Source organism: Urtica dioica, chromosome 3 (assembly GCF_054948205.1).
Source record: "Urtica dioica subsp. dioica isolate 48M chromosome 3, U.dioica_male_clone48M_v1_H2, whole genome shotgun sequence".
Classification (NCBI taxonomy): domain Eukaryota; kingdom Viridiplantae; phylum Streptophyta; class Magnoliopsida; order Rosales; family Urticaceae; genus Urtica; species Urtica dioica.
The window spans coordinates 3,122,166-3,140,206 of record NC_142758.1 but is presented as its reverse complement, the minus strand read 5'-3'; the positions used below and the strand labels follow the sequence as shown (position 1 = coordinate 3,140,206).

The following is an 18,041-nucleotide window of genomic DNA, read 5'->3' as shown; positions in this document are numbered from 1 at the left end:
TATTTTGTGATTTCTTATATGCGTGATATAGTCGTATGAGGTGTAGGAAAATTAGAAAATAAGAAATCCTATACAAATGAGGATTTAGAGAGAGTTAGGGAAGAATGGGTAAGTTATGTACAAACATTTATTAACTGTGATGATTAGCTAGTTTTTTTTATTGAATTATGGATTGGTTGTAGATGTATATATTAGATTTTGAATGTTTTGAAGATGAGGATATTATTTTTGGTATTGAAGATTATTTTCAGGTGCTGGTATATCGTGTAAAAACAGATTTTGGATTGAAAAAAAAATACTCTCGCCGCGGCGAACTATACTTCTCGCCGCGGCAAGTAATTCGAGTCGCGGCGAGAAATATTATTCGCCGCGGCGAGAAAAGATACCGAGAGCAGGCAAATTAGAAATCTTAGTCTCGCCGCGGCGAGTTTTTTTAAAAAAATTCACCACCTTCCTACAATGCATAATTATCCGTTGTAGAATCATGTCGCCGCGGCTAAGATTTGACGTCGCCGCGGCGAAATTCCCACCGCGGCGACGTGTAATATTCGCCGCGGCGAGTTGATTCTACAACGGATATAATATCCGTTGTATAAAAATCTCGCCGCGGCGAAAATTATATGTCGCCGCGGCGGGGAATTTTTAATTATTTAAAAATTTCACAATGGATGTATACCGTTGTAGGAGGTTCCACAACGCTTAGATATCCGTTGTAGAAAGCTGGATTGTACAACGGATATTTAAGCGTTGTAGAAACCTCTTGGATTCTACAACGGATGTTGAAGCGTTGTAGAAGCCCCTTGGATTCTACAACGGATATTTAAGCGTTGTAGAAGCTTCTACAACGCAGGATTCTACAACGCTTGACAAACGTTGTAGAATCATTCCACAATGGTTTTTAAGCGTTGTAGAATCCTTGTTTTGTAGTAGTGCACTCTTACACTCTACTATCACATCTTGTCCCATATCTTGGTTCTCTATATCTTGGTTCTATATATTAGTTGCAATTCTCAACACGTTATTAGCATGATCAATCTTCGTCCAGTAGTTCAGATCGTAGATATATTACACCAACACTAAACCATTATGACTGTTACTTTTGTATATAGCATCATATTAGCATGTACAGGAGGCTCTGCCACCTTATGATAATGTAATATGATCTATAATATATATTATATATATACTAACTTTATTAGTGTATAACTTTGGATTACTATATACATGAGGTTCTGCCACCTTATAGTAAAACGATGTGAATTATACTTAATAATTATTTATATATTAATATTGTCAAATTACTATAGGAAGGTAGGCTTTGCCACCCTAGAGTAAAATGACATTAACTTTATTCTAATTATTGGTTTATATTGACAGTTATCTTTTCTTATTTATATCTTGATAATGGATTCAATTACATCTTATTTAACTTTACTAGATTATTTGTAGCATTTATTTTTACAACAAAATAAAAATAACCAGCAGTTATAAACGGTTATATTTTACCCTATAAATACTACTGCATCAACTTATTTTAACCACAACAAAAATTTTATTTTTTTCTATTACATCAAATTTGTGCTATACAAGATGTCTCGCATAATATAAGTGTTTATAGCCATCAATATTATTAAGCTTAATATTTATGTTTTTAATATGGATGTTGCACCACGTAATTTTAATATGACTTTAGTAATGATTGGATTCATGTGTATTTTCTTGTTATTTACAATTTGATAGACTCATGTATCTTTAATCATTAATTAATAACACGTTTTCTTTCATAATAGTGACCATCATGTCAAACCTTGTAAAGTTGGAATTTAGCCCTTTATATCATGGGACACAACTACAAGCCCTGTATATGGATGTAGAGATGCATTTAGAATCCATAGGTCTACTGGATACAATTTTGGAGGAATATACCTCGTCAAATATGGCCAAGGCAAAATCGTTGATTTTCCTTCGTCGACATCTTGACGAGAGACTCATAAGTGATAAGTATTTTCACCAAAATGATATAATTATTCCCGTGTATCGTGATCAACAGGACACTACAGTTCCAAGATTACAAAAAAGGTCAGCGACTACCGCTCTGCAATGTTCAAAATAGTATCTTATCTGAGATTTTGCGGAGACCAAGTGACAGATTATGACATGCTAGAAAAGAAGTTCACCATTTTTCACGCATTGAATGTAACCTTGCAACATCAATATCGCGTTCGAGGATTTACGAGATATTCTGAGCTAATCACGTGTCTACTAATTGCAGAGAAGAATAATGAGTTGTTCATGAGGAATCACCAATCTCGTCTGACATGTTCAAAAGCGCACCTGAAGTAAACATCGTCAACTCCGAAGAACCTGAACAACATAACTATATTCTGGGTCGAGGACGAGGTTGTGGTAGTGGTCATGGTCGTGGACACGGATGTAGTCGAGATGGTTATAATTATAACCATTCTTACAATATAACGCACGATTATCATAAGAAGCAACGAGATGAGAGGGATCACGATTATCCCCACAAAAGGGAAAATACACAAGTTCTTTCAAGGGTAGTGAAGATACTTGTCATAGATGTTATACGAAAGGGCATTGAGTTAAGGTTTTCCGATTCCCTATACATTTGTGCAATATATATATATATATATATATATATATATATATATATATATATATATATATATATATATATATATATATATATATAAAGCGTCCTTGAAGGGGAAAGAAAATGATGTCAACTTTATTGACCAAGAATCTTTTGATGACTCCACTCATCTTGATGCTTCCGACTTCGCTTGTGATTTCACTCACATTGTTGCTGGTTATGCTTATTTCAATGATACAGATAAGTGGTGTCATGAAATATATGTGTCTTACACCTATCAAATATGGAAAGCAGCACATATTAGAAAACAAACTTCTTTCTGTCTTCATGATTTTGCCAAATGCAGCTGATTGCTTGTGAACATGGTATTCCTGCATAGTATTGGAGTATAAGTCAGCACATATGCATGATAAAACAAATACTAAAATTTATGCATGAACAAGACTCGTTTATGAGATCCACCACGTACATCGTGTCATATACATTCTACCGAGTTTCATTAGACTAGTATGCAATATTGTTGGCACTGAAAAGCTTGTTTTTTCCTTCGTTTGAAATGAGTTAGAACCACAAATATACTATTTCATTATAATACAGTTTAATGTTTTTAGGCTGAAATTAATTTTTAAAAAATGAAAATAAATTATTGTTTATGTAATTATTCTCAGACAGAGCGTCACGTGCAAAAAAGTGCTAAAAATTCTAACTTTTAGACGGAAGGACCATATTCGAAATAACATAAGAGTTCAAGAGAAACGGTTGACAAATATTTTTATTCGTGGGACAAGCGGTGACTTGTGCGGGAGTTGAGGGACTTCCGTGTAATTAATTTTACATGAATTGAACTAGATTTTTTATTTTTATTTTTTTTATATGTTTGTAAGCACACAATCTTATCACAGTGTGTTGTGATCGAGTAGCAACTGAACTTCGAGTGAAAAATAAAAGCAGCAGGCACTTCCTTCCCTTCGAGACAACCTAAATATATATTAAAAAAAAAAAAAACCTGAAAAATTAGTCTAAATTGCAAAGAAAAACAAGGGAAAAAAAATAAATATGGATATAGTTACATTCGGGATCATAGTGGGAATAATAATTCTCTTCCTCGTCATCGTTTGTGTCATCACCATCGAGGGCACTTGCAAACGCCGTTAAAATCATTTTCTTTACTTTCCCTCCGGTCCTCGAAAATGGCGTTCTCTAAGAGAAATGTCGCGACTTGGGTCATTCTGTTCCTGGGTTTTGGGGTGTTGTTGGATCTGAGCTCTGTTCCTACTGGGGTTTTCGCCTCCGCGGCTGGTAGTGGGTCCCACAAGTGTAGCCATGGACATCACGATCACCATCACCATCACAGCAGCGAGGAGAGCTCGGCAGTGGAGTCGAAGCTCCCGGAGGAGCTGGCTGAGGAAGAAGACATGAAGCTGTACGGATTCGGCTTCCACGACCACGACGACCATAAAAACGAACCCTTTGGGCTTTTGCAACTCTCGGGTCTTGGTAATTCCCTCTCGCGCCTTCCTTTGTTGTTTGGGGTTAGAATGAATAGTGTAGATGAATAGTCTATCATGCTTCGAAACTAGGAGACTTCGAGAGTTGCTATGTTTGCAACTCATTAATTTACAATGGAAATTGCAAGGGAGAATCAAATTCTCTACTGTCTTGGGAAGTGATGGAAAATCCACATGAGCAAATTCGCTAGGATTTTTATTTTCCAATAATTTTTTTTTCTTGTATACTATCGAAATAACAAAAGTGAAACACAATAATTCTCATTTTTCCCCTCGGATTTTATAGCTACCCTTAAAGCCATAGTTGCTGAAGAAAGCTGTAGATATGCTTTCTGGACTCTTGTCTCAATTTTTTCTTCTGCGTATAAATGCCTGTGAAGTTCTGTTCCTTTATTTATATATTACGATTTCAGTCGAAAAATCCTGGTTAATTTGTTTTGATAGGTCTTTGGGTTCACGCACTGGGATGCTCGTTTTTGGTTAGCATGGCTTCTCTTATCTGCCTGATTATCTTGCCAGTAATATTTGGTGAGGGATATTCTTCCACGCTTGACCATCACTTAAGTGTTGCTTCTGCTATCTCTACGTTAAATATCGGAAACTCAAATTCTCATTACATTGCAGTGCATGGAAAACCGTCAAAAGTTGTAGTCGATTCTCTGGCTTTATTCGGGGTCAGAGTCTAAAACCCCTGTATACTTCTATTGTCAATTTAGTTACGTTATTTGGTTTATTATTTTATTACACCGGGGCAGTGGTTGTATAGCTTGCTCTATGCCCAATGCTTTTGTTCTAGACTCTAGAATGCAAATTTCAAATCTTTGCCAGGCTTAATTTACACAAGGAATTCATGGTGTCCGATGAATGACTGGATCGGTATTTCAGGCAGGAGCGATGCTAGGGGATGCGTTTCTTCATCAGCTACCACATGCTTTTGGTAATCTTACCACAACTTTTGTTTTTTTTTTTTTTTTTTTTTTTTTTTAATGTGACACCATAGAATTGTTTGATTATCACAATACTTGAGCTTGAAGCTATCCCTACAAATAGTATGTTAATGTGTAAGCGTAGATGCTTGTCTGAGTTAGTTGAGCGATCAGGTTTTTCATTTATTTATGGGGTTCGGGATTCTGTTCTTCCCTGGCTGATTGGTTACTTAATTTTGATATGTATGTATTAGAAAAACAGAAACTGCATATTGTATAAATAAAACCTTGCCAAAGCAATAGGATAATTACACCAAGGATGGAACCGGATGTATTGCAAGAACCAGACCACATAAACCAACACTCCAACCCGAAATCTTAGGAAATGAAACCGTACAAAACAGAAATTACATTGATCACATCTCTAGAGGGCGGTGGTCCAATCCCGAGATAAATCCAAGAACCAATAACTTTTCAAATCATTACAAGATGAAGTTACCCACAAAGCTACACTCTGATTGGTGGTTTCACTAATGATCTTCTGTCCAATCTTTGTCTTCGAACAATAATATTTTCCCCATATAATCCACAAGCCCACTAGAACTTCAATTTTCGCCGATTCAATCCGTTTCTGACTCACCCTTGGCGCTGTGTGCCTGAAACAAATTCTCCGAAGTAGACTTGCGTTATCAGTCTTAAGCCTCACAAACAACCGTTCCCACGCTGTTGTAGCTCCGTCACGTTGGAGAAACAGAAAACACCTCTCTTTTGGCCAAATGGCTTTGGCGTTTCCCGTTGGAGAAAGAGGCGCTTTGGCACAAAGTTATTAAAGCAGTTTATGGGGTTAACACGAACGGGTGGGACGCGGGGGATGCTAGTTGCAGGACTTTCAAAAGTCCTTGGCGGTCGGTCTGCTCGGTTCAAGAAAAGTTCTTCTCGAGATGTGGCTGGAAAGTGCAAGATGGTTCAGTGGTTAGATTCTGGGAAGATGAATGGGTAGAAGGCGGTAACTTCTTAGAAAGGTTTCCTGGGCTTGCCCGTCTTTGCCTGCTTAAATCGGCCAAAGTAAATCGGTTCGCCATCTTTTCTGACGAGTTCTCTGGAAAAGTTGATTGGGATTTTAATTTTTCTCGGAATCTTTCGGATAGAGAAGCGATTGAAAATGCGGAGCTAAGTCATCTCTTGGATCCGATCTCCCTATGGATTGGTTTCGAAGACCGAAGAAAATGGCTCGATGATACTGGCTCCTTCTCTTCAAAGTCTATGTATTCAGATCTGGCTTCCGTCTCTCCCTCTCCAGCAGTGGCCATGGTCGACGAAATTTGAAAGGCGAAAGTTCCTAAAAAGGTTAAATTCTTTGGGTGGAGATTCGTGTTCTCAAGGTAAACACGTCAGATCTCATCCAAAGGAGTAATCCCCAATGGACCCTTCTTCCTAGTTGCTGTCCCTTTTGTAGAAGCGCAGCGGAAGATATCCAGCATCTCTTCTTGGAGTGTCCCTGTTCGTCCCTCGTCTGGGACTGGATCTTTAAGAATTTCTCGCTCGACAACCATCGGCCTAATTCTGTGGCCGAGTTATTTTCGTCGCCAGCTGAGTACAACAGGAATCCTAAATGGACGGTTGCTTTCAAGATAGCTAGATTGGCCGCTGTTTGGTGTATTTGGGGCAAAAGAAACAAGATCATTTTCGAGGACGAGGATTGGAACTTCGGGGCGGTGATGGAAAGCATTAATCACTGTATTGCTCTCTGGTTACATGTTAACTGTAAAGATTTTAATGATTTCCCTTTTTCTATTTTGTCTAGGGATTGGGTTTCCGCTTTGGTTTGATGTTTTTTTGGCTCGGTAGTTTCGGGGGGTGTTGTTTTAGGCCTGTCTGAGCTTTGCTCTTTTCTGTACTGCTCTCCCTTGTTTCGGAGTTCTTTCAGTTATTAATAAAATTTACCGTTTCTATTAAAAAAAAAAATATTTTTTCCACTCTTTTGCACAATGGAAAACAGCTTGGAGGGATGGCCATCTAAGGGTATCGATAACTGTACACTACAAACTCCCTCAGGGCTGTAATGAAGGAAGAGGCGATCGATACCTTCCCTTTCCCTATCGTATAATGAACAGATGTGTGGCATCATCACGTTGTTCTTCTGAACTTGATCAGCGGTGCTACCTCTCAACCATGCGAAGATCTGAACTTTGTTTGGCGCGCTAGTGATTTGTACACAACCTCGACAAAAGGGACAGTAGGCAAGAAGGCTGACAAGGCGACGTCGACTGAGATATATTTAACAAAGAACTCATCATCACCACGAAACCAAACTCGATGGTCGTCACCACAAGCTTAACGGATTCCAAGATGCCACAACAGCGATCTGTACCGAACATTCCACAGACGCTCGCATGAGAATGTCCGTTGTCGAAACCTTAAAATTGCGGCAGAATCAAAATCATATGATCCTAGGTCCCAGCTACCCTTGTCTGCCTAGCCGAGGACAAGTGTATCCTCGGTAAATTGGAGATGGGAGATCTTGAGTGTGGAATATCTGATGGTGAGCGGGAAGAACTGATCCCTATCCCACACCTCTTTCTATCCGCCGTGAGAGGGCATCCCCGATGAGAAAAAATAAAAAATGGGGATAAGGGGTCGCCTTGGTTGATACCCCTCGAGCCGCCAAAACGATCTTGAGGCTTGCCGTTTACCAAAACAGAGAAAGAAACCGAAGAGAGGCAGCCTCTAATAAGGTCAAAACATTATTCCTCCAAGACGAAATCAACGATAATCCCAATTGACCTTGTCACGCGCCTTCTCAAAAGTCCAACTTTCGAACTGCTTTTTTTTTTTTTGGGCTCGTCTATACTCCTCCACTACTTTGTTGGCTATGAGAATCAAATCTGTATTTTTTCTGTCATTCACGAAAGCCCCTTGACTTCGTTAAATAATCTCATCAACTTTCTAGCCCGGACGGGCGAGGTCCGCTCGAAGGCAAACGGGCGACGGTTGAAATCACTGCCTGAGCACCAATTAGAACGCATATTTTTCCAAGTCCGACTAACTCGTCCGAAAGTCACCCCACTCTCTGAGTCGGCAAGGCCTGTAACGCCCGAGAACCACCATGAAGGCTTTCCACTCTTGATATCAATGGAAATGGAAAATACTCCAACTAATTTCCTTAGGACATTGACCCATCTCGAGTCCCACATCTTCATCATACCCCTGGCTCATCCGATTGTTGGGATATAAACCCACTCTTTGAACCTCGATCTCCAAAGGCTTCCCACAGATTTTCTATCCACTTTAGATCACCTCACCTTCGGAAGAACGACAATGTCCGTATCTACATTGTAACCAACACTTTCATTCCCCTCCCCGACCCCGTAATATTCCATTCTAGAATCATCATCGATTACCCCCTGTGTGCTCTACCTCCTTAGATTTTCCGAAAGACATTTGGAAATCCGAGTTTCGGATTCCCTTTGCCGAACCTTTAAACTTTTTTTTTACTTATCTCCCCCGCTTCGAGAGAGCCAAAGATGATGAAAGGCTGATTGTGTGAAGTCACTGACTGAGGAGGATCATCTGGGAAACGAGTTGGGGCGTCCTGAAACTGAGCAATTTCCGTGCCCGCCGGAGTTCTGATTCGTTCAAAAGAAACATCTTTAATTTTGAGAGTTTTGATTTCGAGGCCTCAATCCAGATAGTTGTTCTCTTAGCTAGATCATTGTGCAGACATATTCAGTGTGGATATTCTTTTGAACAGTTTCATCTCACATACTGCCCGAATTAATTTCTATGATGTTGATGAATTTATGTATGTTTTTTATTTTCAGGAGGTGAACACTCGCATAATCATCATGAAGACAATAATCATAACCATGGTGATCATAGCCATGGAAACTCCCATTCTCACGCACATTCGTTGGCAGATCTTTCTGTAGGACTCTCTGTGCTGGGTCAGTATTGCATATGTGCACGTATTAAGATAAAATTTGTTTGAAAAGATTGTAGAGTTAGGCAAAGCCACTATAAGCCTATGTCCCTGAATTCTTTAATAGCTAATGTTTCATACAGAAAATTTAAATATTTTATTTCTGTAAAATATGCTTTTTCATCTAATTATAATTTTATGCCATTCTGGATGAAAGTCTCACGAGACCATTCTTTGGAGATGCTCATTTACTCGTTATGAACATAGTATCCGAACTATTATGCGCATGGCATTTTGAAACTTAAACTAATTTTTGAGCAAAATAATCTGCAAACTATTGATTTTTAATCGTTTTATCTTTGATAAAAAAAATAATATTGAAGTATTTGATAAAGTATATCACCTGAGAAAATTTAGAGCATATTTTACAACTTAAATAATTCATGTAACAAAATTAGTTGTGGAACCAGAATGCTACGTGCATTAAAAGAGAAAAAAACGGGTACTTTCTCAATAACGGCCAGTCTATTTTGTGTATATTGTTTGCTTAAACTGCTGTACTTATATTGCCATCTCTTTATTTGTTTGATTCACTAATTTTTATTTGTCAATTGTTTGCTGAAATTGTGTATTATTCTAGTCAGATAATGTCGTTTTTATCAGAGTACTAATATTGTTATTATTCAAATTGGTTGTTCCAGCTGGAATCGTAATTTTTCTTCTAGTCGAGAAGGCAGTGAGGTATGTTGAAGATAACTCTGGAGGGTCACATAATCATGGTCACCATCATCACCACCGCCATAATAAACTGAAAGACGATAACGACTCTCGTGACGAGAAGCAGCCAAAATCTCCTAAAGCAGAAGATGAACGAGCATTGGTTGGAGAATCGCTAGATGAAGCACTGAGTGACTTGCAGAAGGAAGGTTCCAAAAACGGATCTCAGATTCGAAAAGTAAGATGTATATTACAATTAAATCGGTTATGAATCAATTTTCTTTTGCATCAAGAATTAGCCTAGGCTTTTTACCGCAAATAGTCCTTGAAATATTGTCTGAGTGCATAAATTAATGTAATAAGAAAAAATAATATTCCTCAAATTACTGATCCCTTAGCATTTGAATCCTTTTCATAACAATATTATACGTTAATATTGTTATGAAAACCAGCACCTAAACAACTTCATAAATATTCACAATTTTATGCAACTTTGTAATTTTAACAGATATCATAAAATTAAAACTTTGCTCTAGAAGCTAAATATGTAATAACTTTTATAGTGTGATTGGAGCTAGATTATAATTTTTTTTTTCTATCTTTAATAAAATTAACAAGTATGTAAGATGAAAAATATGTTTCAAGTTTGTTAGGCAATAAGTTTCATTCTAAAGTTGCATCAGCTACAAACACGGTTCGAATATCAAAATCACACTCAGAATATTAGTTCATGGACTAGTTGAGCTAAAAAGTCATTAATCCAAGACAGGGTAATAATTTGTGCATTTCTTTTCTAACTTTTGTGTGACATGACGAGGCTGTTTTTCTGTGATGTAGAGACGCACGGTCAGCAATGGAGAAGAAAATGATAAACAAGATTCAGGTCCTAGTAAAAAATCCTCCTCTGCAGAAGGCAAAGCTACAAAAGAAGAACAAGCTAAACCACCACCATCATCAAGTCTCGTTTTCGCTTACCTCAATCTCTTCTCTGATGGAGTTGTACGTGGTTGTTTTTTTTGTAGGAATTACGCACTAACGAAATAGAATAAAGAAAAATCTTTCTTCGAATTGATTAATGCTTCTGTTATTGGTGCAGCACAATTTTACTGATGGCATGGCTTTAGGAAGCGCTTTCCTTCTATATGGCACTGTTGGAGGATGGTCTAGAACTCTCTTTTTGCTCGCTCATGAGCTTCCTCAAGAGGTTCGCTACTCTCTCATTTTTAAGACCGTCAATGCTTGAGAATTACCATGGGTGGAGTAAAGATTTAGTTTGTTTGGTGAAGCTTTTATTTTTAATTTCTCTAACGAAAGCATTCTCAAATGCCGTGGAACTAAACTTGATATTTCCAATGGCTAGACCTTGTTTGGTAAAGATTTTATTTAGGGTCTTTGACTTGAAGCGTTTTGTATAATAACCAACCTTTTGTTAATTATCTGTAAATAGCCACCTTAACTTATTTACGGCACTCAAAAAGACAAAAAAACTAAAAATAGATGGGAATGTTTTTGGGTATTTTGTCTTTTTGAGTCCTGTAAATAAGTTGAGGTGGTTATTTACAAAAAATTTACAAAAGATTGACTATCTAGTAATTCTTAAACTTTCGGTGGCTTATTTGGCTAATTTTTGTTTTATTTATTTTAAAAAGAAAACATTATAAATGATGTGGAACAAAACATTTTACGCGACGAGCGTGCAGGTTGGGGACTTTGGTATTCTAGTCAGGTCAGGATTTAGCGTCTCAGAAGCGCTATTCTTCAACTTCCTTTCGGCTCTAGTTGCACTCTTTGGAACCGCTCTGGTATTTTACTGCTATTTCCTCAACCTCCAGAGAAAGGAGTTTCATTTTCCCTTTAAAAAGAAAAATGAGAAGGAAAAAAAAAACAAAAAAATCAGTTGATTTTAGTAACCATACTTTGCTTGTGTCGATTCAGGCTCTTCTCTGGGGACAAGACCCGGGACAGTCCTCTTTGATCGAGGTAAAATGCCTTCCTTTCAAAAGTTTTTTTTTTTTTTTTTTTCTTAAACTTGGATTTAAACGTATTATGTGCAGGGATTCACAGCGGGCGGGTTCATTTACATTGCTGTGGCGGGTGTGCTTGCAGAGATGAATAGCAGCGGAAAAACGACATTAAAAAGTGCAGCGGCACAATTGACCTCATTGACGCTTGGCATGGCCGTTGCTCTATGTATTTCCCTTGTAGAATGAATGGATCAATCTTTGCCTTGCTTTCCATTTCTTCATTCCCTACAGTAATTGGTCTATAGAAAGAGTTCACACATTCTGATTAATAACTTTGAGATGATTGAATTTCTAAACGGTGTGATCCCTTTTATATTTGTTCTGTATGTACCGTCTTAAAAGTCGAAAAACTAAACCTATTTTTTTAAAAAAAAAAAAAAATGGTGCGAGACGATCAAATATCTCTTATTGGTTTAGGCAATTTTCATGTTTTGAATTTTTTTTCAACCCGCCGTTGGTTATTAAGAATTAACCTTCAAAGATACAAAAATACTTCTTTAAGCTTAACCTTTGTGATGAGAAGAGTTCCATGGAGTTTGTGTGGAGAAGAGAAGCTCGTTGTGTTTTTTTATAGAGAAGTTTAATATATTACCACATGTACAAATTCGATTTTCTCCATGTTGTTACGTCATGTATTGGCTTATTTTTTACTGCAAGTTGTTAAGGAAAGATATCGGACAACATGCTTCGGGATTTGTGGAGACATCTTTCTCTTTTGTGCGCAGACTGTAATTCTGGCAAGTTTTATGTTTTGCCAGAACTTATCGTTGAAGACTTTCCTTGTTGATCTTCACGCGTTTATGGGTATGGAAACTCTAGTTTGAGTTCTAGACTTATATGACTGCTATAAAAGCCGAGTGCTCCCCCCTTAGCAGTTTTTGACGCTTTATCAAATATTTAGGGTTGCTAGACTTACACAATTGGTGGACTGAGAAACTATTTGTTATGATAAGAGCGGTGTAATTCTACAAACACTATTCCAGAAGTCTAAGTATTTGTGAGATTGAGTTTTGTGTTTGCGTGATTGAAGTCTTCATGTACGTTGATATTAAAGTTGATCAAGCATCGGAGCGTACTTGAAAAGTGGAATTGAGATGAGTCTCAAATTCATGGGGGAAACATTAGAAAATATGAATTTAAAAAACAATTAATTAAGTAACTAAACCACCAAAATTTAGAGATTTACTAAATAGCATCCTTTTGTATATGTTAAGTAAATAATCATTATGGTGATGTAACATTGTTCGGACGTTTTTGACATTCTATTTATGCTCTTGGAATCTGATGGTTATTTAAAATTATTAATGAATATTTACAATTATTAATATATTTTTGGTTTTGTTAATAAAATCTCGCGACTATTCACTTTAAATTTATTAAAGGTTGGGTATATGATAAAACTTGAGTTTTCATAGAAATATGAAAGATGACTGTATATGTATATGAAACAATTATATTGACATATACGACCAAGTTTGTGGTCAAAGGTGCCCAAAGTTACTTATCGTATGCTATGGTCAAAAGCTAATAAAATGGATTTAACCATTAATTATTTGATCATTAGTGAAAATAAGAGAATTAATTATTAAACAAAATAAATTATACCACATAAAATAAGGAGGAATTTGATGTAACTACCCAATCATCTGCTTCATTTAAAAAATCTAACCTAAGTTTCATTTTATTAGGTAAATAGCCTACATATTTTTGCAGGTATAATTATACCCATGTGGAGAAGAGTTAATTTGATTTACTCTTCCAATTAATTTAATTTACTGAGAAGTTAATTTGATTCAATATTTAGTTAATTTAATTTCTCTTCCAATTAATTTAATTTACTACAAAGTTAATTTAATTTATAAAGTTTACTACCGGCAAGAGTCTTCACCATCACCGATTCCAAACAGCCTCCGCCAATTCCGAACAGCAAAAATACGAACGATAAATTGAATTTACTTTTCTAGTAAATTAATTAACTGAGACAAAAAAATAATTTCACAGTTAACTACGAGAATCATAAAAAAAAAATCATTCGCATAACAATTTAAAATGATTATATAATGAGCTTGCACATGAACTTTATCAATTAAACTATGTAAATATCACCATCACTGATTCCAAACAGCAAAAATACGAACGTTAAATTGAATTTACTGTTTTGGTAAATTATTTAACTTAAAAAACTAAAAAAAAAATTCATAGTTTTATAACAAAAATCCTAGGAAGAACATTTCGTTGATGGGTAAAAAATATGCAAACGAATTTTATCAATTATATTATGCAAATAAGAATAATCGCTGATTTTGGTAAAAAAAAAAAACCTTTAAAATCTAAAAATTGAAAAGAAATCACGGAATAGAGGCGCGTTGGAAGGTGGGAGAAGATATGTGTGCGATCAGAAGTTTTTCGGCGTTGGAAGGTCCTGTCAATTGTAACCTCGGTGTTGTCGGAGCAGTTTGTTAGGTTATGGTAAATAATTTGAATGTTGATAGGTGAGATATTCTTTCAAGTATATAAGGATGGATATTTTAGGATTTGTAATTTTGTATTAACGCTGACTATTAAAAAAAAAAAATGAAATTTGGGCAATTTTTTTAAAATAAGCAAGACTATTGGGCTATTGGACTAACTATCTCTCAAGGTCTATAAAACCTAACTTATTAAATTTGAATTCATCCGAATTTCCACATATAAAAATAAGAGCTAATAGCAATATTATATCTATTGTTGGTTATAAATTTAGTCACCTCTAATTCTATAAGTTCGGTATGATAGGAGGACAACTCCAGAAAGTAGTACAAGGCTGAAATACAAACAGCTAAAAAGTGAACCCAGATCTTCTGTCTCATTTTTGTGTTTCTTTTAGTATCTCTCTAATCAAAATAAGTTATGTCATCATTTTATTTAATTATTAGCTTCCTAAAAAGTTGTATGAGAAACAAGGCATTGCATTTTGATACACATTACACAAAATATTGTTAAGGAAAACCCGGAGCTAAAAAGTTACACAACGAAAATAAAAGGAAAAAAAAAAACATCTAGGATAACTTCAAATCCTAGGATGTAGCTTTTTTTTTTTTTTTACTCAAGTCCTAGCCCTAGAATGTAGCTCAGGCCTCCGAGATCTCAAGCCAAGGTGATCAGAAATACGTTCAAAAATCAAGAATGTCCCTTAATTAATCACTCAAGTTTATGATCAACTTGTTGAAGCATTTGGAAAATGGTGAGATTCTGGGCGGTGGTTGAACTTGGAAGAGGGTGTTGGTGCAGTGTCGAGAAAGAAGGAATGATGACGTGGTCGTCGCTTCCGGTGAGAGTGTGGTGTCTTTTTCGAACCGCCCGAACCGAAGAGGAGTTATTATTATTAATCTCCTCTTCAGATTGCTTGCTTTTTCCCTCTGATGACTTCTCTTCTGCTCTCTTCCTCAAGCTCTCTCCCAATTGTTTCTTCTCTCTCTTTCCTTCGTCCTACAAAACTCCATTTCTCAGTACTTTTTTGTTTTTTCTTCTTACACACCGTTTTTAATTTAGTACTTAAATTGTGTGAAATATAGAATTTTATATACACCCATTAAAAATACACAATGCATTGATATAGAATGCACAATGCGATTTCGTTTTTAAAAGTTTAATATCAAATTTGATATTAAAATCGAAATAAAAAGTACGTTATACTGAATTGATCATTTTTTAATACATTGATAATCTAAAATATCAAAATATTAGATTTTGTTGGGAACCACATTTTATAAAATAAAGAAATTAGAAAAAAATTAAATTCACCACGATTATGCTTCATTATAAAAAGATAAGATAATAATCGATGTTAAAGATATATATATATATATATATATATATATATATATATATATATATCGTTAGTTATATAGGTGCTTTTATGATAATATAGTGACGAACAATTTCAATGAAAATGTCACGCCAGCGAAAGAATATGTAGAACATGAATACAGAAGTGAGTGAGTACATAACAAATTGTACTTTTTTGCAGATGCCATATGTTAAAGCTGGATATTTAGAAGAAGAAGAAGAAAAGAAAGATTGCTTACATTATTATGATAAAATTTGCTTACATTAATGACGGAGGACTCAGGCATTGGACACTTGACAGGTCTGTCTTCGTCTGGGGGTTCCATGGGATGTTGAACTGGCCATATTTCGAAGTCCATTTCGTTATGCTCTTCTTCTTCTTCTTCTTCTTCTTCTTCTTCTTCTTCTTCTTCTTGATTTTCCATTCTACTTCTTCTTCTTCTTCTTTTCGTCTTTTGCTTAATGGACTACTCTACTTTGCATTCTTTACCGTTTTCCTAGGGCCAAAAAAGGGATACAGAAAAGAAGATAAAGCTCAATAAAAACAAACTAGCCCATTCCCATTTCATTCTCACCAACATCATATTTATAATATTATATACCATGTCGACGTAAGAGATGAAAGAAAAAGAGCCGAAAGATTCCCACACACACCTCTTTTTTTGTTCTTTTCCTTTTCCTTTTATTTTGTTTTTTAATTTTATATATAAATATATGGTAGCTTTTTGGGATTTCCTAGTTGTATTTCATTTTTGTTTCTCTTTCTATTGGGTCCCTGTCTATGCCATGCCAACTCTCTCTCTCTCTCTCTCTCTCTCTCTCTCTCTCTCTCTCTCTCATTTGCTTTAGAAAACAGCGACTAAGTTCAGGGGTTAAAAAATAATACAATCTGCCACTTTTCTTCTGCTTTCCCTTTCTCGGTTTTTGCAGAAATTGGAAACATATGAGAGAGAGAGAGAGAGTGAGAGTGAGAAATACCCTTGGCCTGTGGCTTTGGCTTTGCGTCTGATTTTGATACATAGAAAAAGGTGAATAAAGCATACATATATGTTTTTTTTAAAAGAGAATGCATGCATATACGTGACCTCTATAATGTTGGAAAAAAACTTTGTAAAATAATTGAGTATTTAAAAAATGTGGTCTTTCATTTGATTGTTCACTAAAAAATAAAAATAATGTGTCGTGAATGAGAGAGAATGTGTAAATGAGAAAGAGTATTACATGGAACAAACAGTAAATATATACAGCTTCATATATATGTTATATTTAATAACTATTAACAAATGTTATGGAACCTAGAGAGTGTCACTCGTCACTCTTCCGCGCGCTATTTGCGCGAGCAAGCGCGAACGCGATGTTGGCGTCGCCGTCGGATACAGGCGTAGAGGCATTCGTGGAGCACTTAGGCACTTAGGTACAACGTCACTTAGGCTCGTGGCGAGTCCAGCGAAATGGCGCGATCCACGTGTTATCTTGCGGCGATTCACGCCGTGGCGGTTGCCTTACCAACGGTCGCGTGCTCTGGTATGCTGGTTATTTTTTAGTATCCGTTTGAACAAATAGTTGCGTCGTTTGGAAACGAACGGTCGTTTGGCCAACGATCGTGTCATTTGCGGCTACTATTGCCGTTCAAACGAACAGGTACGACTGTTCATCGTTACCATTCGCGAACAAGTACGAATTCCTATAAAAACCATGCTGGTTTTTTAGAATTCATCACTTGGTTTTCGAACCTATCTTTCTCCCTCTCTTAAACAAATCTACGACAGGATAGGTGTTTACACTTGCTCGAGGTGCAATTTCTTGGAAATCCAAGAAACAAATGTGTATCACTCATTCGACCATGGAATCAGAGTTCGTTGCTCTAGCTTCCGCAGGTCAAAAGGCTGAGTGGTTGAGGAATCTTCTTCTAGAAGTTCCATTGGCTAAAGACAGTATATCTGTTGTGTCACTACATTGTGATACTCAATCCACTTTAATGAGAGCATACAGTGAAGTGTATAATGAGACATGACTATGTGATGTAATTGATCAAAGAATAGATTATTTCACTCATATATGCGCGTTCAAGCTATAACATAGCAGATCATTTCACTAAACCTCTTACAAGAGATTGGTGAAATCGACCTCGAGAGGTATGTGTCTTAAACTCCTTGAGAAGTGATCCGACGATGATGACAATACCCAACCTAACGCTAGGAAATGACTAACATTACGTTTAATGGGTAAGAGCAAGTCATTGATTTGAATATTTACAACATTATATAATAATGTTGGCTGTTACAATTAGAGGTTGAGTTTTCCACTACAACAATTACAACAATTACCGACGATTTTTGTCGTCGGTAATAACCCGAGAATCGTCGCTAAATGTATTTAGCGACGATTATTATCGTCGCTAAATGTCCGTGCCTAAATATATTTAGCGACGATTTATTCGTCGCTAAATATTTACCGACGATATTAGCGACGATAATGTCGTCTCTAAATGTCGTGACGAGAAGT

At 36.3% G+C, this 18,041-nt stretch overlaps 2 protein-coding genes across 3 annotated transcripts; one reads left to right on the top strand and one right to left on the bottom strand.

Annotated features, from left to right (window-relative positions):
* The first annotated feature begins 3,515 nt into the window (after positions 1-3,515).
* On the top strand, positions 3,516-12,021 carry IAR1 (ZIP metal ion transporter family). Its single transcript, XM_089609747.1, has 11 exons — positions 3,516-4,111; positions 4,567-4,650; positions 4,747-4,796; positions 5,008-5,059; positions 8,870-8,992; positions 9,669-9,922; positions 10,522-10,683; positions 10,781-10,888; positions 11,385-11,486; positions 11,620-11,664; positions 11,739-12,021. Exons 1-11 carry the CDS (start codon positions 3,805-3,807, stop codon positions 11,892-11,894), a joined length of 1,443 nt encoding a protein of 480 aa, XP_089465873.1. The 5' UTR covers positions 3,516-3,804; the 3' UTR covers positions 11,895-12,021.
* Positions 12,022-14,625: 2,604 nt separating this feature from the next.
* LOC149402078 (uncharacterized) lies at positions 14,626-16,109 on the bottom strand. Of its 2 annotated transcripts, none has more exons than XM_089608828.1 (2): positions 15,776-16,109; positions 14,626-15,176 (listed from the first exon to the last, which is right to left on the bottom strand). In XM_089608828.1, exons 1-2 carry the CDS (start codon positions 15,959-15,961, stop codon positions 14,889-14,891), a joined length of 474 nt encoding a protein of 157 aa, XP_089464954.1. In that variant the 5' UTR covers positions 15,962-16,109; the 3' UTR covers positions 14,626-14,888. The 2 variants fall into 2 exon arrangements, with proteins under 2 accessions (XP_089464954.1, XP_089464955.1); XM_089608829.1 differs by having other exon boundaries at positions 15,800-16,109.
* Positions 16,110-18,041: the final 1,932 nt, after the last annotated feature.

Bases quoted from the DNA above. Each gene is read 5' to 3' on its own strand.
- IAR1 (XM_089609747.1), top strand. From the start codon at position 3,805: ATGGCGTTCTCTAAGAGAAATGTCGCGACTTGGGTCATTCTGTTCCTG. The intron at 5,060-8,869 runs GTAATCTTACCA...TTTTATTTTCAG, and splicing joins TCAGCTACCACATGCTTTTG to GAGGTGAACACTCGCATAAT. The intron at 10,889-11,384 runs GTTCGCTACTCT...ACGAGCGTGCAG, and splicing joins CTCATGAGCTTCCTCAAGAG to GTTGGGGACTTTGGTATTCT.
- LOC149402078 (XM_089608828.1), bottom strand. From the start codon at position 15,961: ATGGAAAATCAAGAAGAAGAAGAAGAAGAAGAAGAAGAAGAAGAAGAA. The intron at 15,177-15,775 runs GTAAGCAATCTT...GGAGTTTTGTAG, and splicing joins GCAAATTTTATCATAATAAT to GACGAAGGAAAGAGAGAGAA.